This window comes from Balaenoptera ricei, chromosome 15, assembly GCF_028023285.1.
Source record: "Balaenoptera ricei isolate mBalRic1 chromosome 15, mBalRic1.hap2, whole genome shotgun sequence".
Taxonomy (NCBI): domain Eukaryota; kingdom Metazoa; phylum Chordata; class Mammalia; order Artiodactyla; family Balaenopteridae; genus Balaenoptera; species Balaenoptera ricei.
In genome coordinates, this window is record NC_082653.1 from 82,287,740 (window position 1) to 82,310,825 (window position 23,086).

The 23,086-nt window shown below is 53.4% G+C and overlaps 1 protein-coding gene across 1 annotated transcript in view; it reads right to left on the reverse strand.

The window, feature by feature from the left end:
* The window catches only part of ZAN (zonadhesin), a 31,730-nt gene extending 13,614 nt beyond the window's left edge, over positions 1–18,116 (reverse strand). Inside the window, exons 1-25 of the mRNA XM_059897058.1 lie at positions 18,040–18,116; positions 16,959–17,011; positions 16,335–16,481; positions 15,920–16,191; positions 15,654–15,741; positions 14,715–14,867; positions 12,652–12,816; positions 12,224–12,315; positions 11,961–12,039; positions 11,723–11,869; positions 10,917–11,188; positions 10,531–10,615; positions 9,533–10,057; positions 8,663–8,847; positions 6,249–6,390; positions 5,964–6,080; positions 5,339–5,463; positions 4,982–5,127; positions 4,175–4,318; positions 3,694–3,801; positions 3,408–3,577; positions 2,340–2,542; positions 964–1,105; positions 423–670; positions 34–214 (exon numbers count right to left, since the gene is read on the reverse strand). Coding sequence (XP_059753041.1) covers positions 34–214; positions 423–670; positions 964–1,105; positions 2,340–2,542; positions 3,408–3,577; positions 3,694–3,801; positions 4,175–4,318; positions 4,982–5,127; positions 5,339–5,463; positions 5,964–6,080; positions 6,249–6,390; positions 8,663–8,847; positions 9,533–10,057; positions 10,531–10,615; positions 10,917–11,188; positions 11,723–11,869; positions 11,961–12,039; positions 12,224–12,315; positions 12,652–12,816; positions 14,715–14,867; positions 15,654–15,741; positions 15,920–16,191; positions 16,335–16,481; positions 16,959–17,011; positions 18,040–18,116 — 4,066 coding nt within the window. The remainder of the gene's footprint in view (positions 1–33; positions 215–422; positions 671–963; positions 1,106–2,339; positions 2,543–3,407; positions 3,578–3,693; positions 3,802–4,174; positions 4,319–4,981; positions 5,128–5,338; positions 5,464–5,963; positions 6,081–6,248; positions 6,391–8,662; positions 8,848–9,532; positions 10,058–10,530; positions 10,616–10,916; positions 11,189–11,722; positions 11,870–11,960; positions 12,040–12,223; positions 12,316–12,651; positions 12,817–14,714; positions 14,868–15,653; positions 15,742–15,919; positions 16,192–16,334; positions 16,482–16,958; positions 17,012–18,039) is intronic.
* Between the last annotated feature and the right edge of the window lie 4,970 nt (positions 18,117–23,086).

Consider the following 23,086-nt stretch of genomic DNA (forward strand, 5'->3'; position numbering starts at 1 on the left):
CCGGCTTCACCTGCAGGTGCCCTAGGAACTCACCGCACATCCCGCAGAGCCGGCCAGCGTAGGAGGAGGGCACGGTCACTTCCACCAGGTGGTTCCCGTCATAGCGAACTTGAAGCCCAAAGTCCGTGTAGAGGAGGATAAAGGAGCCACTGGACCTCACGTTCACCCGGCCTTGTGCAGGCCACACGGGCAGGGCCACCCGGCGACCGTCCAGCTACAGAGGCAGGGAAGACACTGTAGGGAAAGGCGCCTGGGACAAGGACAACGAGGCCAAGACCAGGGAGCAGGAGGGGGGGTGGCGGGTGTGTCTCAGAAACTGGGGCTGCGTCTGCCAGACAGGTGGGCCTGCAGGCAAGGAGACGCGGAGAAGAGATGCAGCGTGGGCTGGGGGTGGGGCCGGGGAGGCCGGCGCAGGCACGCACCACGACCTTGCGGCCTTTGATCATGGAGATTCTGAGGTTGAAGACCTGCACTTGGACGGCTTTGACATAGGAGGCCTCCAAGTTTCCGCCACGGAACTCGTTGGTGGCGCTCACGACGAAGTAATTCTCTGGGGACCCCAACCAACAAGGCTGGGTCAGGGTGTAGGTGCAGGTGCCCATGAAGTGGTGCAGGGCTCCGTCGAATGTCAGGTAATGGGGGTCCCCCGAGACAGTGCAGGTGGCGGACCCTGGGCAGGAGGAGATGGCGTTCAGAGAGGCACTGACCCTGAGCTGCCATCTTGGCGAGTCCACATTGGAATGGTACCCATGGCTTATCGGGGTGGTCGGTGTGACTTGGAGAGGTCAAGATCAGGGACTGCCCCAGCCTCACTCTCTGGGTCCTTGAACACGCTGCTTTGGCTCTGGGCAATTGCCTTCCAGACCCCTGGTTACGCTCCAGCTCTCTGCTTTAGGACAGGACCACGCCTTTGCTCGAGGCCACGTGGGCAGCCCCCATGCTCACCTGCTTTCGACTGCTCACCTTGGGCGTGGCAGCCGTAGATGCCATCCTGCCGACCACACACCTCCTGGGCCTGGCACCTCCACTGCACACAGCGAGTTCTGTTGCTGCCCTCACAGATGCAGAGCTGTCTGCAGCCTGGCTTGAACCACCGCTCCCCTACCTGGCGGACGGACCGAAGGAAGGAAAAGAAGTTATCCCCTGATCTGTTAGCACTGCTATTCAGATCACCGACCTGCTCACCAGGAAGGCATTCGTGTCATCCCAAAGCTCCAGGCTTAGTTGCAAAACTCTGGCATTCGCTCACTCGTTCAGTCACTCCATTATTTGTTTGTTCACTAGTTCAACAGATAGTTGTCATCTGCCTTGTGCCAGGCGTCAGGGATTCAGTAATGAGCTGGGTGGACGAGGTCCCTGCCCTAACAGAACTCACAGCCCAGAGAGGGCAGTCAACATGTAAACAGATAGATCACGTGGTCCAACACACTCTGCACCCAAAGACGATAATCAGGGCACCCAGGGAGAGTTTCGTGCCATTGACACAGACAATCGGCACTCGCCACAAGAGTTTAGAGATGCTTCTCAGGAGGGCTTCAAGGAGGAAGCAGCATTTCAACAGGGCCTCAAAGGAGGTGAAAGTGGCTAATAGGCATACTGCCTGGGAGGCAGAGCAGCGGGGAGGGGCTGAAAAGAAGGTGAAACTAGGAGAGCAAAGCGCAGACGAGGAGAGTTCCGTGGGCCAGCCTGGAACGCGGCACCAAGCAGGGAGAGCCCAGTGGACATCAGGTGGGAGGGGGCTGGGATGGACGTCAGTGTCATCCCCAGGCCTTGGGTGAGGGACAGGCAAAGGAAGAGAGAGAAGTTTCACGGATGAGGGTCTAGCTCCAAGTGCTGCCTCTGAGAAGATGGTGAAGATGGGGCCCAGGTAGCGGCTGAAATCCTTCAGCAGAGAAAGGGACCCTCAGTAGGAGAGAAAGAGTGCAGGTGAGATGCAGACATGCCTGGGCCTTCAGAGGAGGAGAAACTGGGAAAGTGGCTCAGGGATGTGACGGGCAGGGAAGATAGGAGGGGAGAGAACTAGGGGTCCCAGGCTCTGCTGGGCAGCGTGGGAAATAACTGTGCTATGACTCCATCCCTGTCTGCAGGGGTGAAAAGTACTAGAACTGAAGAAAGAAAAAGGGAAATTAGACCTAAGCCCGAAGTTCCTTAATCCCAGCCCGCCCACTCCCCACCCCACCCCCCCAACCCCCATCCCCCACCCCCACCCCCCCATCCCCCCCCACCCCCCGCCCCACCCTCCCTTTTCTCTCCTGCCCACAAGCTGGCCGTAGACTTCAGAACTGGGACGAGTGCCTTCTGGCTGCAGGGCTGAGAGAGGCCCAGCCCCAGCGGCTCACCTTGAAGTAACCGGCCGTGGGGTCAAGGCAGCCACATTCGGACCTGGGGACGCACTGGAGACCGCTGAGGACGAAGCCCGGGTCGCACTCGCAGCCCTCCACGCAGCGGTTCTGGCAGGCCAGGCCCGAGAACTCAGAATGGCAGGTGTCGGGGCACAGCTTGGCACACAGGGTGTACCGGCTGTTGGGGGGACAGGCCAGCGCTGGCAGAGGGGGGAGCACAGGTGAGGCGGGGTGGGGAGAAGAGGAAAGAGGTAGTTCCCAGCCCAGAGTTCAGAAGGCCAGCGGCTAGAGGCTTCTGCCCCATCTTGAGCAGAAGACAGTGAGTGGGAGAAACCACCGAGGAACTCAGCTTCCACCTCCTGGGCCTGGAAGGGGGCCTGCAGGGAACGGCCGAGAGGCAGGACCACGGGAGCAGACTGACCCAGGGGCCTCAGCAGCACTGCTGTGGAGGGTGGAGGGGAGCAGAGGGAACCCAGGTGGCCCCATCAAGGCCCCAAAGCAGGCTCCCCAGAGGGGAGCTGGGCCATGACCAGGAGCTGTGGGGCCGTCATGATGCGTCATGATGCGCCATCCCACCCACCAGTCTGTATTGTATGCACATTTTGTGTATTTTACGTGTGCATCCCTCGACCTGGGTGTGCATTTACACACATATGCATTGCTCTGCATACCCGTACCTTCAGGTAGCTGGGAAAGCTTTCCTTCTTTCTTTCTTTTTTTCCCCAAAGAGCTTTAATTAAGACTTTAATAGAGCAAAAAGAGGTCAAAGTGTAGTCAGGGCCCAAATCAGAGGTAACAAAACCAAGCTGGATCCAGGCTGAAAATGTTGCCTGGAAAATCCACAGCTGGGAGCAAACCCTGGGAAGCCTTTCTGAGTTTGCAGGTGACCGTGTGATTTTCTCAGTGCATGCTTCTGACTCCGCAGATCTCCCTGTCCTAGTGTGGAGGCAAAGGGGTTCCACCAGGGCGCCCCCCCCCCAGCCTGTGCCACCACTCTCAGATGCTGCCGGCCCTCCGCTGAGTCTGCGTCTGAAGGAAGGGGCCCTGCATCTTGGTACAACTCACGGCAGAACTGGGGTCCTCTCCAGGGCTTCACCACGTAGCCGGCATCCTGGCAGGTTTCAGTCAAGGCCGACATGTGGGCACACAGCATCTGCTGCAGCCCCTGGAAATTACACATGTCAAACATGCAGTTGTCGAAGAAGGAAGAGGCCCTGAGGTGAGGCAGGCAGGCCCTGAGGAGAGAGGCCAGGTCAGAAGGAATGAGGGAGCAGAACTTCCCGCCTCCTGCCACGGAGGACCTGGTCCGCCCCCATGGCCCTTCCTGCACCCCCCTCACCCCCGCACATACTCAAAAGCTCCGTGAGCGACCGTGAGCCGTCCACAGAACTCTGGCCCCGACACAGTGTTCTGCAAGGCAGTGTCGCAAGGTGGGGGAGATGCCTGCTTCTCCTGGCACCTGGAAGAGACCCACCCCAAACGCCCTAAGGACCGAGGCTCACCTCCATGCCCACCCCGCCCCAGCAGTCTCCCGGCTCTCGGCACCCCCTAGTGGAGGACATCTGAACACCAAGAGGTGGGAAAACTTGGAGCTGGACGAGCAAGAGGCGGGGCTGCTCAGAATGGCCTGGGGATGACTGACTGATGGTGGGGCCGGGGGTGAACGTGGTGGCAATGAACTCTGCTGGGAACGGGAGCGGGGAGAAGAATGACAGACGTGGGGGTGTGCAGCAGAGGAGAGAGGAGAAAAGGGGTGATGCCAGTCGGGGTTCTTGGTTCCTCGAAGGGGCAAAGGAGCAGGAGGGCGGAGATGGAGGCGGGGAGGTCCTCACTCCTGGTCCCCATCCTCCGAGGCCTGCCAGCTGCTACCCAGCTCCATCTCATCTCGCGCTGGTCTGCCATCCGGCTTCCGGTTGTCGTTGCTGCTGTCGCCATCGTAGTTGCCACAGAAACCGCAGAGTTTGCTGGAGTAGGTGCTGCGGGGGGCCGGGGGGAGGGGAGGAGGAGGAGGAGGCGTTAGTGGAGAGAAGGGGCCTCCGGCATCTGAGGGACCACAGCAGAGAGGGGATGAGTCGGGGAGGCCACTGGTACGAGGCGAGTGGACGATGAAGTGGTGCAGACTCGGAACAAGGGTTCCACGCCAGGCACCAGGCGCGCAAGGACCGCAAGCTCTCACTCCGAGCCATCTTTACGCCTCCCCTCGTCTGCTTCTGCTCACACCTCATCTTCCAGCCATAACAAACTTCTTGCTGGCCCTAAGACATTCTACTATTTCCCTTGCAATGACTGTTCACTATTTCTATAGTCTTTCTTTCCCTTGTTTGGCCATTTGGGGAGCTACTCATCCTTGAAGACTGCAGGCAAGGGACCACTCTTCTGAAGGCTCCCACGACTCATTAGCAACTCCTTCTAGAACATTCCCAAAGCCTTATGTATATATCCTGCTACTATCACACTGCCCTGAAACCATTTCCTCCCCCTCCTCAACCAAAGGGAGGCCTGCCCGTTGAGCTAGGTGTCTCCTACCCACGACTGAGAATTAGCGCCTGGGATGGCAGGGGCCGGGGATGGGAGGGTCCCGGGAGAGGGAGGGGCAGAGTGGGAAGAGTGGTAGCTGCCTCGCTGGGTCGCCCCCTCACCTGGGCACGCTCACAGACAGCTGCTGGTCACCATCCCATCTCACCCGAAGACCGAATGCCGTCTGCAGCTGCACAAATCGCCCACTTGGAGTCAGGAAGATGCCTTTAGAAGGTATGGCTGGGAGGGTGACTCGCTGACCCCCAACCTGGAAGGCGGAGCCGAGGGAGGAGACAGAGAGACAGATCGGGGGGTCAAGGAGGACCCCCAGCCGACTCCCACATCCCCACCGCAACGCTAATGACCTCTTCTGCTCCACGTGGAATGCTCTGGAGGGTTGGGAGGCTGGAGGAGCTGGGCGGGACAAGGCCACAGCCAAGGCCGGCAGCCCTGCAGGGCTGAGTGGAGAATGGACTCACCAGCGTGTGTCTGCCCTTGAGCAGGGTGATGGTGGTTTCGGGCAGAGTCACGTAGATCTTGCTCAGGCAGGACACGCCCTCCTGTCCTCGCTCCTTGTTCTTCACCGTCAGCCTGAAGAATGGCTCTGGACGGGGAGAGGGGTGGAGAGCGCCCAGGGGCTCATTCCAGAAGCATTTCTGAGGGCCCACTGAGGGTGCCATCCCCAACCGGCCCTGCGTCCTGTCAGGATAAAGGGCCACAGAGGTGGCGGCTCTACGGTTCAAGAGGGGAGGAAGGACCCTGGCAGGAGTGGGGCGTTGTCCAGAACAGCGTGGGGCTGCGTGCCGCGAATCTGTCCCCCCAGGGGACGGGGACCTCCTCTGCCAGGCGCGCCCTAGTCCAAGCCCGCCAAGGAAGCGACGGATACAGAGAGGCGTCCTAACCCGCATTTTCCCCGTAGTCTGGTCCTCACAAAGTCCTGCTTGGGGATGGACGTGTCATCTCTTGCTCTACCGCCGGCCTTGCTCCCATCTTGCCCCTGCCAGAGGCTCTGGCCCTTTCCTGCCGGCCAGTGCACCCCATGCCCAGCTCTTCTGATCTCAGACCCCACGCCCAGGCCGTGGGGGGGCATCTCCAGAATCCTACCTGTCGAGTTGCCACAGGGTTGGGCCAGGATGTAGGTGCACTTGCCCATGAAGTTAAAGTGCCTCCCGTCGAAGGTGAAGTAATGAGGGTCTCCATAGATGAAGCAGGTGGCAGTGCCTGCCGAGGGGACGCCGGGGACATGTGAAGCTGGTTCACCAGGCCAGGCCCCAGGGCCGCCTCACCCACCCAGTGGCCTGCCCGGGCTCCCCTGGTCGAGGGAGGGATGGGGACCCTGGTGTCACACCCACGTGGACAGGCGGGAACAGCCTGAGGGGAGGGTCTCACCATAGGGTTGGCATCCGTACTGGCCATTCTTCAGCTGGCACGCTGTACGTGTCCTGCACTGATAGGGCTGGCACTCCGTCCGACTGCCAGGCTGGCAGCGGCAACGTTCTGTGCAGCTGGGGCTGAACCATGCTGTCCCTGGCTGGGGGCAAGGGGGCCGGAGTCACGAGGCTGTAGCTCCTGGGCAGCCTCTGTCACCCCGTGCTGTAGCCCCCTCTCCTCCTGCAGACCTCACCTTGCTCAGATGCCTCTCCTCATCGCCTACCAGATATTCCTGCTCACCCCAGGCCCTTTGCACATGCTGTGCTGGAACGTGTCCCTCTCCCCCTCTCTAACCCATTCCTGTGCAACTAGCGGAGTTCAGCTCAAGGGTTGCTACCTTCTCAGGAAGACTCTCCAGACCTCCTTGACTACCTCTGGGTACCTTTCCTTCCCAGGACTTACCACAATTGCACTTTTATATTCATCTTCGTGATTATTTGATAAGCGCCCCTGCGAGGGACCATGTCTATCTTTACTCACTATCTCAGCCCCAACACGTAGCACAGTGCCTGGCAAAGAGTTCTCATTTAATAAGTACTTACGGAATGAAAGAACGAACCAACATCCTATGTGCCCCCCCGGAATCTGACAGCATTAGGAGAGCAAGGACATGCCCTATTCATGGTGACCCCAATGCCAAGAGGGTTGAAAGTACCCAACAAACGTTTACTGAATGCATAAGTGAACATACAATAAGTTCATATGTGTCTCCTGGGGCAGAGGGAAGAGATGCTTGGTGCTGATGGTTGTGACAGATAGTTCTACCCGGCTGCAGCTGAAGCTACTCCCAACACTGACGCAGGGACGCCCGGGAGACAGGTCAAGAGGGCTGGAGGAGGAAGGGGCCCCCGAAGAGGCAAGCAAGAAACTCAGACGCCCCATGGGGAGAACGCCGGAGCTGAGAAGAGGAACTGGATGCTAATGAATAGCTGACTGAACTTTTAATTAACAGGTCACATATATTTACCATAAATTGCTAACAATAATAATTAGCATTTATTAAGTAATTGCTCTGTGTCAGGATCTAATTTCACCTTCACAACAACCTAATGAGGTAGAAAATCTTGTTGTGCCCATTTTATAGATATGGGAACAGATTTGAATAAGTCAAGGAAGAACCTCGCCCAGGGTCACTGCAAACGAGTGGCGGAGCAGGGATTTGAGCTCAGATTGGCCTGACTCTCGGGCGGTTCTGTCCAATACAATGGCCACCAGCCACATGCCACTGAGCTCTTGAGATGTGGCCGGTGCAAACTGACATAGTCTGTAAGTGTAAAATACACATTGGATTTTGAAGACTTAGTAGAAAAAAAAAAAAGGTACGTAAATGATCTCATTGATAACCATTGATTACATGCTAAAACGGGTAGATGACTGGAGTTAACTTAACCTGTTTCCTTGTACTTTTTCTTTTCTTTTCTTTTCTTTGTTTTTTGGCCTCACTCGCGGATTGCGGGATTTTAGTTCCCCGAGCAGGGACTGAACCCGGACCATCAGCAGTGAGAGTGTGGAGTCTTAACCACTGGGCCGCCAGGGAATTCCCTCCTTGTAGTTTTTTTTCTAATGTGGTTATTAGGACAAGTAAATGCTGTGTGAGGTTTGCACGCCATCCCTTTTGGACAGCGCTGGCCCAGAGCCTGTGCTCCTCCAGAATCTCCCGGGGGGATGGGGGTGGGCATCAATTAGGAGAGACAAGAACAGTTATCTCCTCTCCTTTGACCTAGCCTATCAAAATTTGCAAGTTCCTTTGGAAGAAGGTTCTGGAATGCCTCATTCTGCCTTGAAAATGCCTGAACACACTCAGTGTCCAGGGCTCTCTGTACACTCAGGGACCCCTGACTTTCCTCAGGATGGAGATAAGGGCCCTGCACCACCTGGCTGGTCTACGGTCTAATGCATCATGGCTGCCAGTACAGGATGGAGAAATATAGAAATATCAAAGCTGCCAGGAGCACTGAGGACAGGGCCACGGGATGACAGGATCTTCCGCACAGCCTAGTGTCAGGCTGGGCCAAAGCAGGTGCTTAACAAGTATTTATTGTGTGAACAGAGCCGAGGGACTTCCCTGGTGGTCCAGTGGTCAAGACTCTTGCACTTCCACTGCAAGGGGCACAGGTTCAATCCCTGGTCGGGGAACTAAGATCCCACATGCCATGTGGCGTGGCCAAGAAAAAAAAAATAATAAAATTAAGGCAAAAAAAACCACACACCGAATGAATGACTCCACCACCGTGTCACAGCTGCCCGAGAGCTGACCCCTTGGGAATGTCCCATGGATCCAAATTTATGTCACCTGGGGAGTAGGTGGCGCCGGACCCCAGGTGTTCGGCTCGCAGTCTCCCTCAGAGGACCTGGGCATCCTGGGGTCTCACCTTATAGTAATTGTCGTTGTAGAAGCAATTGCAGGAAGAGGCATTGATGCAGCGGGAGTCGCTGAACAGAAAGCCAGGATCGCAGACACAGCCGGGCTTGCAAAGGAGCCCACAGTTGGGTGTGGGGCTCTGGCAGGATGCTGGACAGGCGCAGTGCTCGTAGTGGGCGTTCGGCGGGCAGCTCACTGAGGGGAAAACAGCCTCCGTCAAGCCCCCGGCTTTCCTCCTGTCTCCCCTCTACCCCCCACTCCCGTTCTTCTTGAAGAAGGAGGCCCACGTTACTCAACTATTCAAAGGAAGGAAGTCCTGACACAAACTACAATCTGGATGAACCTTGACAACAACATATGCTGAGAAAAAAGAAGCCAGTCACAAACGACCACCGATTATATGATTCCACGGTATGAAATGTACCGAACAGGCAGAAAGCAGACGCGTGGTTGCCAGGGGCTGGGGGGTGGGGGGAATGGGAGTGACCGCTAATGGGTACGGGCTTTCTTTATGGGGTGATGCAAATGTCCTGAAATGGAAAAGTGAGGATGGCTGCACAGTCTTGTGAATATACTAAAACCACCAAATCGTACACTTTGAAAGGATGAATTTTTACGGCAGTGAATTATATCTCAATAAAAAAAAAAAGCAATAGTAAGTCTAGTGCTTGGTTCCCAACAACTCCCACTCCCCCATGCCCCACCCCCCCGGCCCTCTCACTCAGGGTCGTCCTCATCATTCTTTCTAAAGTCATCGTGTCTGGTTCCTCTCTCCTCTGAGACTGCAGTTTTCTACTGGAAGCATCCGTTTCCCCCGCCCTCTCTCATCACTGTCTCTGACTTTCAGCTCTAGCTCTTTGTCCGATGCTCCACCACACACCTGGAGTAGGTCTCGGGGTTGCAGTGGTGGCCTGGGTCACAGCGGTCATGGAGGTACTTGGCATCACGAAAGCTGCTGGCCAGGTGGGTACAAGAGTTGGGCTGGGCTGGGGTGTCGTGGGAACTGTGGGCCTTTCAGTGGGGACCGTGGGTTTTTCCGTGGGGATGGTGGTCCTTTCAGTGGGGATGGTGGTCCTTTCAGTGGGGACCGTGGGTTTTTCCGTGGGGATGGTGGTCCTTTCGGTGGGGACCGTGGGTTTTTCTGTGGGGATGGTGGTCTTTTCGGTGGGGACCGTGGGTTTTTCTGTGGGGATGGTGGTCCTTTCGGTGGGGACCGTGGATATTTCACTAGGGACAGTCGGTTTTTCTGTGCGGGCCACAGGCTTCTCTGCGGGGACGGTGGATATTTCAGTGGGGATGGTGGGTGTTTCCTCAGGGGCCACAGGTTTCTCTGTGCGGACAGGGGTTTCAGGAGGGCCAGTGCGGGTAACAGGAGGTTTGGAAGGAGGCGCTACTGACGCAGATCCTGCAAAGAAAATAAATCCCTGGAGTTTAGTCAGAATCGTACCACCACCCCCTTGACTCACAGCTAATTGGAATGGGTGCGCTCAAAGCAGTAACTCATTCACACTTCTCCTTCTCCTCCCCGCCCCAGCCTCCACTCAGGTAACACTGACAAACACCGTTCCTAACATATGTCTGATCTTGCGCCAGGTACAGGAAACACATAACAAATAGGATATCGGCCTTCCCTTCAGGATCACCATTCACTATGTAAGGGGTCCGACCACAGAAATCCACGGCATCAAAGTCACATTCACTCAAGCAAGCATTCTGATGGGGCTGGGAAGGTACGGGTGGGCATAATATAGAAAACAAAGCTGCTTGAGGACTCAGCACAAAAGAGGACTTGCATTTTAAGCAGCTCAAGCAGAGAAGCCCGAGAGATGGTCACCCTGGAGCACAGCCCCCTTTCCGGAACCTGGGGTTTTGTCTTACCTTGACAGGTCCCGTGACTGATCAAGATGAAACCCAGAGCAACAACGAAGGCGGTGCTGGTGCCCCTCTCGGCCTCAAACATCAGCTGAAGGTACGAGGGAGAAAGAAGCAAGAAAGAAATGAAAGTGAATCCCCATCAACCCAGCAACTCTCCGGTCTGTCCTCTGCTAAGATGTCGCCTTGTTCTGGCCTCAACAGTGCAACGGGGGCCCGGGCCCCTTCCAGGAGCCAGAGAGCCTCACAGGGAACACAGAGTGCCCTCTGCTCTGCTGCTTATCCAGTGTCCCATCCTCTCAGCCCTGGTTGTGCTCCCTGATCCCAGGCGTTATATCCCCCTCACCTGGCCTCACAGTGACACTTAAAGAGCAACTCTCTCTGTCTCTCACCTGCATGGGCTGTTGATGTCCCGAAGGGACGGTGATGGAGTCGTTCAGCCAGTCAGCGCTTTGAGACCCAACTCGTTCCCAGAGAGAAGTTGGGGAACTGTCTGCAGGTCTCCCCAACAGAAGCCTGAGCTTCGTGCCGTTTCCAAGGCCATACATGTAGTAGGTAAACTCCACACAGATCGCACCCGGGGCACAGAAGGTCCGGCTTGCCAGTCTGAAAGACTGGCCTGCCTGGGAGAACTTGTCAGCCTCAATGTAGGCAAAGTGACCCTCTGGGCAAAAGAAGGGAACAGGCAAGATGAGAAACCTCCAGAGGACAAGTCTGGTGCTTTCTTGAGCGACATCTTGCTTTCCAAATGGGGATTTGATGCAAACACCCAAACTCCCCACATTGCAGTGGGTTTTTTGTTTGTTTGTTTTGTTTTCTTCTCTGCTCATTTTAGACTTCTAACTGAAGAAGGCAGGATCAGAAAGAAAGGGAAAACCAAGCCAGCAACCCAGATTCCTTTGTTGGCTGCACCAGTAAATGTCTTGACTGAAAATGACCCAGTGGATTTTGAGGCCTTGGGCTCAATGAAGCACTATACCTGGATCTTCTGGGGGTTTCAAGTGACCCCAGAACCACGAGAATCCTCAACTCACTCTACCTCTGTCGCCTCCACAGCTCTGGCCCCGTGGCGGCTTCCCAGTAAACACCCGCTGGCTGATCCTGACCACCTACATCTTGTGTCAATCACACCAGTCCACCCCGTAGCTGGGAGCAGATTCAGTAACTCCTTGGCTTGAGGGGTCCTCCATCTCCTCACCTCCATTAAGGGAGACTCCCAAGGGGCCTGTACCCTGGATGAGTGTATTTTTACTTCCCTGGGTCCAGTGTCCGCCATCCTGTAATGTCTGGACCCAGTCACAGAAGGGATGGGCCTCATCTTCAAAGTCACACTGAGGAAAGCTCTCTGGGGGATCAAAATGGGAGATGTGAGAAATCTGGGCCATGCTCTCTATTCCTCCCCCATCCCCAACCTCCATTCTCAGAGCTGCTCTCACCCCTGCAGGGAGCAATGCTGATTGCATCCACCGCCACCACTGGCTCTGGGATCTTTCCAAACACGCCCACCACGGTGAACTGAAGAGAGAGGGAGAAGGGGCCGGGAGTGAGGAAACAGCGCAAATGTTCAGCCCCCCTCCATTTGATTTTACTCTCTTCAGGGACCCAGGCACCCAGCTTCCAGGGCCCAGACATTCAATCCTTGTCAATATCAGGTGCACCTCCCATGTCCAAGGAGACCTGACCTCTTGCTCCTCTGTACCTGAATCTGTCCCTGGCCTGTGTAATTGACAGAAACAGGCTGCCAGTTGGGTCCGGGTTGTCCTGAGAAGAGTGTGTGTTTCCGGATTCTGCCTACAATGGAAGGAAGCCAAGAGAGCAGTGAGATGACGGGGGCTGGAAAATGACTTCAAACCTATACTCAGAAGGTTGAGTAGCAGAGGGACTACTTGGAGTGGATTCCCCTCCCCCAAGTGCAAGCACGTCCTTCTCTCTCTCACTCTCCTGGCGTTTTTATCTATTTTTCCAGAACCCTGTGCCTTCCGCTCCCAAATTCCACTCCGCAGAATCATCTTGCAAGTATCCCAGATTTCCCTAGACCCCGAGAGATGCCCCCATGTTTCCTCGTCAACCCAACCCTGGAAGAAGAGCCTCGGGACAGTGCAAATGCCATGATGTTGTCACTCTCACCCAGGACAGAAGCATAGACCATGAGGGCTGCACCAGGAGACTGGCCATGTAGGGTGTAGTGAAAGGACAGGCTCAGGCAGCCGGAGGACTGGATCAGAGGGCTCAGCAGGGCAGATCTCTGCCTTGGTTTTGCATTCTTGGGGTCCAGGAGCATGTAGAAGCCACCTGGGGAGGAAAAGGCCAGTAAAGTGGGGGGGTGGCACAGGGATAGGGGCTGCGAGGGCAGGGAGCCTGGCCCTGGGGAGCCCTAACAGTTGCCTAGGATCAGCCGGCACTGAGATGGACCTAAACCCATCACACGACTGGCTGAGGCCTTGGATCCTTCCAGAGGTGCTTCGCAGTTCTGGGTGAGGACGCGGGCGCCGCCCAGGAAACGCGGCATCCTCTCAGAAGCAGCCAGAATCTTGTCCTTTGGATTCAGACTTTTGAGGTCCCCCCACAGTCACATCCTCTTCCTTTTCTTAACCCACTGGGCACAGCTGATTCACGCAGAGTGGTGAGAGTCCGGATCTGATGATGACCGGCAGGGATCTCCTCCCGTCTGCCGCCAGCTCAGGCAGCCAATCAGCCTGGACCTCGTTCCGTGACGCAACTGGTAGCCGGGGGAAGGAGGGGGGGAATTAAAGAGGCCTCCGACCGCGCGCACGCACGTGCCGGACGCCCCACGGGGTTCTGCCTGGAGGGTGAAGCCCGGAAAGGTGGGCTTCTGAAAGGGAGAGAAGACGGCTGAAGAGGAGGGAGTGGGCAGAACTGCGAGAGAAAAGAGAGGAACCAACAGGGAAGAAGGAGGGAAAGGGTAAAATGGTGAAAGAACGCAACCAGTGTCGATACTGGGACGTCTGAGAAATGGAAAAGGAGATGCGGGAGAAAAAGAGGAAAGATGGAAAAACATAAGGAAGGGAGAAAGGTGGAAAAAGGAAGAGAGAAAATGGAAAAAACAAACAAACCCAACAACATTTACTGAAACTGCTGGGCACGGGATTTGGTGCTAAATGGTAAGGGGGATGCAGGGGTGGGCTGGCCCTGCCCTGCTCTCCAGGGGCGTAGAATGAACGTGGGGTGGGGTTTTCACCAGGTCTTTCTAGAAAGCAAACCTCAGGCAGCAGGAAAGATCAGAGGAAGGAGAGCAAGGATTTGGGGGCAGGGAAAGATGGAGAAGAACGGCCTCTGTCCTTGCCCCGTCCCTTCAGTGGATTCTCATACAAAAAAAACCCAGGTGATCCTTTTAAACGTAAGTCAGATAAGGTCGCTCCTCTGCTCCAAATCCTGCAAAGGCTCCCCATCCACATGGAATAAAAGCCACAATCAGTCCTGACAATGGTCTGCCCCTCCTAGGACCCGTCTGAGCTCATTCTCTCCATCCCAGCCACGTGGCTCCTTGCTGTACTTCAACACCCAACCCCCAGCCCACTGCTACCTCAGGGTCTTTGCATGGCTGGCCCCTCTGCTTAGAATGTTCTTCCCCTCGATCATTTCATGCCTCACTTCCCCACCTCCTAAAAGTTTGTGCTCAAATGTGACCTGTATGAGATCTACTCTGACCACCCTATTTAAAACTTACAACCCACCCTACCCTGCTCTCCCGATCCCCTTACTTTGTTCAACTTTTTTTTTTTTTCTGATAGCACTGGTCATCTTAAAGCTATATAATTTACTTCTTTATTGTTTCAGGAACTGTCACCTCCTTGTCCCCCACCGTTCTCTGTCTGTTTTGTAAGCTGATGCATCTCAAGGGCCTGGGACTTGGCATATTGTAAGTGCTCAATAAATATTTGTTGGATGAATGAAGAAGGAAGGATGCCAGGGAAAAGAGGTGAGGAGCCGGCCGTGTTGGGTCTACCGGGTAGGGCTTTTGGGGTGGCAGTGGGGGAAGCAGGCTGGGTGCTTAGAATCTGTTTTCTGTCCTGTAACTTAAGCTGATGGAGGTCTGAGGTTGCTGATATTCACCCCAGGCCATCCCAAGAGAGTTATTGTAGGGTGGTCAGGCAAGCATCGTAAACTCCCGCAAAGGTCACTAGAAGCTCAGAAAGTCAAAGGACGGAAGAAGCATGGCCATTACTCACTACCAGGGCTAGAGAAGTCATCCTCAGGCCCCACGTTCAGCACCCCTGTTGACCCCTTCTTCTGGACCCACTTGGCCCCAGAGGCCGTCGGGATCCAGCTCCAGCCGCAGAGATCATTTGGAGTGTCAAAACTACACGTTTGCATCATGCAGACTGAGGGAAAAGAAAAGAGGAAGGATTTAGCTTTTTCTAAGGGGAGGCAGAAAAGTATGCCTCAAACACAACATTGTTAATCAACTATACTCCGATATAAGATAAAAATTTAAAAAAAGAAAAGTATGACTCAGTCTGGAGTCAGAATTCTGAGTCCCAGGCTGGGTCCTAATGTGAGGCATGGCCGGCTTGCAAGCCAGATATGGTCCTGCTCCCCAGCGGCGTGTTCCTGGCACAGATTACTTAGGCTGCCCAAACCTCAGTTTCCCCATCGATAAACTGGGAACAACAGCGCTTGCCTGTTGTAAGTTACATCACGTGTGGGAGCATCTAGCACAGTTCCTGTGCTCAGTAAGTGTTGGCTCCTGGCATGCAGCTTCTGGAATGTTCCTTCCCTTGAATTTGTTCCCCTCAAATCTCTAACATCAGCCTAGAGTGCTAATTCTGGATGGATCTGGGGAAACAGCCAGGTTGACCAAATGTCCAGGTTTGCCAGAGACTGAGGGGTTTCCTGAGATGCAGCACTTTCGTGCTAAAAGAGGGACCGCCCAGGGCAAACCAGAATGGCTGGTCACTCTAGGACAGGTGTCACCACAATTCTGTGTTCCAGGAGAACCTCTCTTTAGATGTGGCTGCTTCAGGGGTCAAAGGTGTGGGGTGTGGAGGTAAAGGGAAGCAAGTCGCCCCAACTCTGGAAGAAACCAGGGTCACGGTCCCTGAGCTACTCCTGCCACCTGGGCAGATGTACAGGCGTGGGGAGAAAGAGGAGGAGGGACGGGGGCTCACCCCGATTGCAGGAGCCCCGACGGATAGAGATGGCATCCAGAGCGATGTCCAGATAAGCTGTGCTGCCCCTGACTCCTTCGAATGTCAGCTGCGGGAGGGAGGAGGGGATGACCCACCCTGTGAGCCCCTTTGCCTCGGGCTCCCACTTTCCTGCCTGAATTCAGGTGGTCCAGCCCCCGTGCCCCCTCCTTGTCCCAGCCCAGCCCCTCCTGGACTCCCCACAGCCAGATTCCCACTGGGACCCCAGGCTGTGCCTTCGGCCTCACCCGACTGGGCAGGATGAGCCCCATGGGCACCGTGACGGCGGTGGGTATCCAGGAGGGGCTCTGCGTGTTCATGTGTTTCCAGAGCACGTTGGGGCGCTTGCCCTTGGGGCCCGTGGTCAGCAGCAGCTTGAGCTGGGCGCCCCACGACAGCCCGAACATGTAGTAGGCGAAGCGCACGCAGAGGGGGCCTTGCTCCCATACGGGGGGGCTGCGCAGGCGGGCCACCCCACCCGGGCGGAAGGTGTTGGAGTCCATGTGCAGGAAGTAGCCCTCTGGGGGAGGCAGAGCCAGGGATGGTGAGGCCCTGCCCACCCCCCCTTCCCAGAGCCCAGGTATCACTCCCGGCTGCCTCCCTGCACCCAGATCCGCCAGCGTCCACCTCCCAGATGCCTCCCTAAACCTTCGGCTTCCTCACCTCCATTGGGGTACCCGCTGGGGGGCCCGGTGCTGCTGGTGGGGGAGGGCTCACTGGCCCGAGTCCAGCCCCCATCATCTTTGGACACTTGGCTCCAATCACAGAGGGGTCTGGAGTCATCCTCAAAATCACACTGGGTGAGAATGGCTGGGAAGAAAGGGCCACTGTGAGGCCAGGAGAGGGCAGAGGGGAGGGGCTCGGCTGCAGAGCCAATGGGGCTGGGGGGGTAGGAGGTGGGGGGAGGGAAGCAGAGCAGGGTTGCAAGGTGGCCACTAAGATTTAGGGTCCAGAGCAGAGATTTGGGAAAGAGAAGCTGAGAAATAAGTCCTCTCTTAGGAGAAATTCAGGGCTGGGGTCGGTGAGGGGCAGAATGACTAGGTCAGGGGTTGCAAACGGAGGTCCCAGTCAGGCAGGCTTGTCTGGGCAGCATACATTTTGTTGTTCATTTGAATGTGGATCTTTCAGGCGGGACTTGTACTCTACTCCTCCCCGGTTCCCTCCACCCTCCATCCTCTGAGGGCTGCCCTTCACACATTTATTTCATATTTATGTCATCACCCTGCCTGAGGGCACCTTGGGTGGCCACCCCTGGGAGGGACTGAGCAGCCCCGGGTTCCAACTCACAGTTTTCCCTCGAGCTGCGAGAGACGGGCTTCCAATCCAGAGGCTTCTCTTTCCTTGGCGTTGATTTGGAGACAGAGAGAAAAAAAAAAAGTGATCTTGTCATTACCAAGAACTGTTAAGCCTCCAGGATTGTGAGCTTTCTGGAGGATTGTTCCTTTCTTTTTATCCATATTGTGTCAACGTGTATGCAGTGACATATATTTACTTGAAGGTTTTCAAAAAGGTCACTCACAGCCTTCTCACCTTAAGTTGTCATCTGTTTCCTAAAAAGCATCTCCCCTCCAGGCTCCTCACATCCCCACTGGCTCCCTCCACCCCTCTATGCCCTGGATGTCACACGGGGTTCTCTCGCATGAGAAAGAACCAGTTTCTTTGTACGGGAATTCTCACTGCAGCGCCTAAGCATTTGAACCTGAGCAATCTCCTTCCTTTGGGTCGAGGTCTTCCCGTGCTATCGCCCAAGTTTTCCCCACAGAGTAGGGACTGTATGGGTCCCATGTTGCCAGGTGGGTGTCACGGATGGTGTTGCCCCAACTGAACACACAGATGCGCAACACCTTACAAATTCCGCAGAGAAGCCAGCTGCCCTTTTCCAGGTGGTGTGGGCCACGTAGAACAGCCCTTTGTTTTAGTAGTTCAAGTCCTGCTTGTTCAAATCCCCTTAAACAAGCTCCAGGACACCAAGCCACCCATCATTTCTTGCTGCTTCCTACTTGCTGTCTCTCTGTCCGCTGGGTCTGCTCTGGGTTTTGTCCATTTTCTGAGGGCCCGACCTCTCTCTCCTCCCCTGCCATCCTCAGACCTGTCTCCCCGGCTCTGCACCTGCTTCCTGTCTCCTCGCACTTCAGCTCTGTCCTGCTCCCACTGAGCTGCTCACACGTCTCAGGTCCAGACTTGTGGGCTGCGGGGCTCCACCCACTCCTGTTCAGCATGCTTCTCACACCCATCAGGCTCCCGCCTTCCTCCCCGGGGCTGTGCCCTTCATCGCTAGCCCGCTTGCCCCTTCCAGCTTTGCCCCTCCCAGCTTTGCCCCTCGCTCTTCCTCAGAGCCACCCCCAACTGCCCCCTGAGCCCAGCTTACCGGGCAGGGGCAGGCATGTGGCCCTGGCCCCAGGCAGCCCCCAGCAGCAGCAGCAGAGTCCAGACTGGAGGAGCCATGCGGGACCTCAGAGGCAGCTCTCAGGGGAGAGGAGGAAGGCAGAGTGAGGAGCCCAGGCCACCTTATACACCCCCGCCCCTCCTCGCTTGGCATCCTCCTGAGGATGCCATGAAAACTGGACAGAGAACACAAGAAAGCTCTGGGAAATGAAAACTATGAGGGCTGAAATTTAAAATCCAGTAGAAGAGTTAGACATTGAAATCAAGAGAAATAAAAATGAGAGCAAGAGAGAAGGAAAGAAAGAAAGAAGAGAGAGACTTGGAGGGTTGGTCCAGGAAGCCTAACATTCAACCAGAAGAGTTCAAAAAAGAAAGAACAAAGGAAAAGAAATTACTTAAGAAAAACCACCGAAGAAGATTTCCCGGAACAGATGTATGAGTCTCTTGATTAAAAGGGGTCTGGTACGATGAATGCAAAGAGACCCATGAAAGGCATGTCATGAAATTTCAGAACATCAGGGCTGAAGAGAAGACCCTAAACACTTTCAGACAGAAGAAAGCAGGTCACATACTAAGGATCCGGAATCAGCATGACACGGGACTTTTCAATAGCAACCGTGGATTCTATGAGGCAGTGGAACATTGTCTGCAGAATTCCAACAGAAAACCATTTCAAACCTAAAGTTCTATAGCTAGCAACAGTGTCGAAGGCGACGGAAAGATGGAGTAAAGTGAGGACTGAAAATGCTTCTTGGCAAAGAATTGAAAAAGACAAGTCACAGAAGAAGACCTACAAGCTGCCAGTAAACATTGGAAAAGATGTTCTGCTTCTGGGATTTCCCTGGTAGCACAGTGGTTGAGACTCCACGCTCCCAATGCAGGGGGCCCGGGTTCGGTTCCTGGTCAGGGAACTAGATCCCATATGCATGCTGCAACTAAGAGTTTGCATGCCACAACTAAGGAGCAGATGAGCCACAATTAAGGAGCCCACATGCGGCAACTAAGGAGCCAGCAAGCCACAAGTAAGACCTGACACAACCAAATAAAAATAAATAAATAAATATTAAATAAAAAAAATTTTTAAATGTTCTGCTTCTGTCATAAGAAGGGAAATGCTAATCAAAACTACAACTTTCGTGTTGACAACAATTTAAAAGATTGAAGCATTGAGTGTTGGCCAGGATGCAGGTAGACACACTCAAATACATTGACGCTAAGACTGCATGTTGGTGAAAACGTCTTAGAAGATAATTTGACAATGACCGTTTAACTTTCAAATGTGCTTACCTTTGACCCAGCATTACCTTTGTAGGAGTCTTCCCACACAAATACGTGCGTATTTTCACAAAGATGTACATACCTTAAAGACGTTAATTGCAGCATCGTTTACAATAGGAAAAGAAATCGAGGTTACCTAAATGTTTGCCAGGAGATGTGTGTTTGGATCGTATTCAAGGAATATTATTTCTATGAAGGAATATTATACAGGTATTAAAAAGAATGGCACTCCTCAAAAAATTGACAGGAGAATTACCATATTGCCCAGCAATTCCACTTCTTGGTATATGCCCAAAAGAATTGAAAGCAGGGACTTGAACAGATACTTGTACACCCATGTTTATAGTGGCGTTATCAAAATAGCCAAAAGGTGACAGCAACCCAAGGGCCCATAGACAGATGAGTGGATAAACAAAATGTGGTATATACATACGATGGAATATTAGCCTTGAAAAGGAAGGAAATTCTGATACCTGATACAACCTGGATGAACCTTGAGGACATTATGCTAATGAAATAAGCCAGTCACAGAAGGACAAATACTGCATGATTCTATTTATATGAGGTATCTAGGATAGTCAAACTCACAGAGACAGAAAGTAGAATGGTGGGTGCCCCGGGGAAAGGGGGAATGGGGAGTTAGTGTTTCATGGGGACAGAGTTTCAGTTTGGGAAGATGAACAAGTTCTGGAGAGGGACAGTGGTAGTGGTTGCACAATATGAATGTACTTAAAGCTGCAGAACCGTGCTCTTAAAAGCAGTTAAGAAAATAAATTTCGGGCTTCCCTGGTGGCGCAGTGGTTGAGAATATGCCTGCTAATGCAGGGGACACGGGTTCGAGCCCTGGTCTGGGAAGATCCCACATGCCCGCGGAGCAACTAGGCCCGTGAGCCACAACTACTGAGCCTGCGCGTCTGGAGCCTGTGCTCCGCTACAAGAGAGGCCGCGATAGTGAGAGGCCCGCGCACCGCAATGAAGAGTGCCCCCGCTTGCCGCAACTAGAGAAAGCCCTCGCACAGAAACAAAGACCCAACACGGTCAAAAATAAATAAATAAATAAATAAATTTATTAAAAAAAAAAAAAAGAAGAAGAAAATAAATTTCATGTTATGTATATTTTACCACAATTTAAAAAATAACATAAAAATATTACTTAATATTATGATACTGTTTATTAAAGTTCATTCCCGACTTAAAGGAAAAAAGGAATCATGGTAGATCATATATTCTGATAGTGGAAAGAGCATCTGGATGTATTATTAAGTGAAAGAGGTGAGTCACAGGAAAAAAAAATTATAGTATGATCCCATTAATGTAAACTCCCCAAACAGAGGTATATGTTTATGTATGTGTTTTTTTTTTTTTTTTACTGAGGTACAGTTGATTTACAATGTTGTGTTAATTTCATATGCACGTGTTTTGAGTAGAGGTGTAGAGATGGAACTAGGACACACAGACAGCTGTTCATGGTGGTTCCCTCCGGGAGGGGGTGGCCGGGCTCTCCATGCATTCTGCATACTTATGCGCACGACAAAGATGTTTCCAGGCCTTCCTGTGTAACAGATGTGGTTCATTATAGGGACCTTAGTGAGAGCCATTTGAGGGGCCTGGTTGGGAGGAAATCAGACTGGAGGGTTCAAGGAGGGAGTGCAAGTTGAAGAAGGAATCCCACCAGGAGGGGACAGCGTTTGGGGGCTGTTTGGCCATCTAGAGGAGACTCGGAGGGCAGGTGCCAAAGTTAGGACGAGGTAAGGCCTTTTCAAAATAAGAGAAATTTGAGCCTGTGTAAATACTCATGGGAAGGTGGGTGGGAAGAGTCCAGAAGGAAAACAGCAGGAGGGGCAAGCCAGCTCTGTGATGGGGGGTGGTGGGGGGATGCACCATGCCGATGCACATGTAGCAGCTTCTGTTTTATCTGTGAAGTAGGAGGTGAATGGAGAAGGTTCTGGTGGCAAGAAGGTCACAGGAGTGCCCCTCCCACGCGAGCTCCCTGCTGGTGCTGCCCACAGCCAGCAAGTCCCTACCTCCCAGCCCTGCCAATGCTAGCCCTCTCTCCACTGCCCACCCCTTCCCACCTTCTGCCAGGCTTGACACTTGTATCAATGTGCCTTCCTGGGGCTGGGCAGATAAGTGCTTTGCTACGGAGCGGAGCGTGGAAAAGGAGTCCGTGACTCAGGTCACTGGTGACAGGAAGGGAAGGGAGCTGGTTAGGGAAGGCTTTTGGCAAGAGGTGACACCTGAGGGGCTTTCTGAAGTATCAAGAGGGACTTCCCTGGCGGTCCAGCGGTTAAGACGCTGAGCTTCCACTGCAGGGGGCGCAGGTTTGATCCCTAGTCGGGGAACTAAGATCCCCCATGCCACGCGGTGTGGCCAAAAAAAAAAAATACCAAGGGATGGTAACTAGGCAAAGAAGTTGGGAAGGCACATTCCAGGAAGAGGGAATGTTCAAGCTTAGAGGGAGCATGACACTTGGAGGATAGCTGAGCATGTGTTTGTGTGTGTGTGTGTGTGTGTGTGTGTGTGTGTGTGTGTGTAGGCAGGGGCCCTGTCTTGGAGGACCTTGAATGCCATAGCTTTGTGGAGCCACCAAAAGTTTTGAAGCAGTGGGGGTGACTTGATTCCACTTGCATTTTCAAAAGGCTGCTCCAGCATCCCCAGGTGGATATGGATCAAGGAGGGGCTGGGCAGAGCTAGGGAGACGGGAGAGGAGGTTGTGGAAGGTGAGAGATGGGAGGGGCCGATGGACGCTGATGTCAAGGTAGCAGGAGAGGGGATGCAAGTGGATCGAGAGCTTTCCAGGAGCCGGAAACAGCAATTCTTGCCTGCTCACCTAACTGAATCTCATGTTCTCCCTCTTTTTTTAAAAAAGGTATTTTATTGAAGTATAGTTGATTTACAATGTTGTGTTAATTTCTGCTGTACAGCAAAGTGATTCAGTTGTACATATATGTATCCTTTTTCATATTCTTTTCCATTATGGTTTTTCACAGGCTATTGAATATAGTTCCCTGTGCTATACAGTAGGACCTTGTTGTTTATCCATCCTATATATAATAGTTTGCATCTGCTACTTCCAAACTCCCACTCCATTCCTCCCCCACCCCCCTCCCCCTTGGCAACCACAAGTCTGTTCTCTATATCTGTGAGTCTGTTTCACTTGTTTTTGTTTCATAGATAAGTTCATTTGTGTCAAATTTTAGATTCTACATATAAATGATATCATATGGTATTTGTCTTTCTTCCTTTTTTAAAAAATATTTATTTATTTAGCTGTGCCAGGTCTTTAGTTGCAGCATGCGGGATCTTTTAGTTGAGGCATGCAGGATCTAGTTCCCTGACTAGAGATTGAACCTAGGCCCCCTGCCTTGGAGTCTTAACCACTGGACCACCAGGGAAGTCCCTGTCTTTCTCTTTCTGACTTACTTCACTTGGCATGATAATCTCTAGGTCCATCCATGTTGCTGCAAATGGCATTATTTCATTCTTTTTTATGGCTGAGTAGTATTCCATTGTATATATGTACCACATCTTCTTTATTCATTCATCTGTCGGTGGACATTTAAGTGCTTTCCATGTCTTGGCTATTGTGAATAATGCTGCTATGAACATAGGAGCACATGTATCTTTTTGAATTATAGTTTTGTCCAGATATATGCCCAGGAGTGGGATTGCTGGATCATACGGCAACTCTATTTTTAGTTTTTTGAGGAACCTCCATACTGTTTTCCATAGTGGCTGCACCAGTTTACATT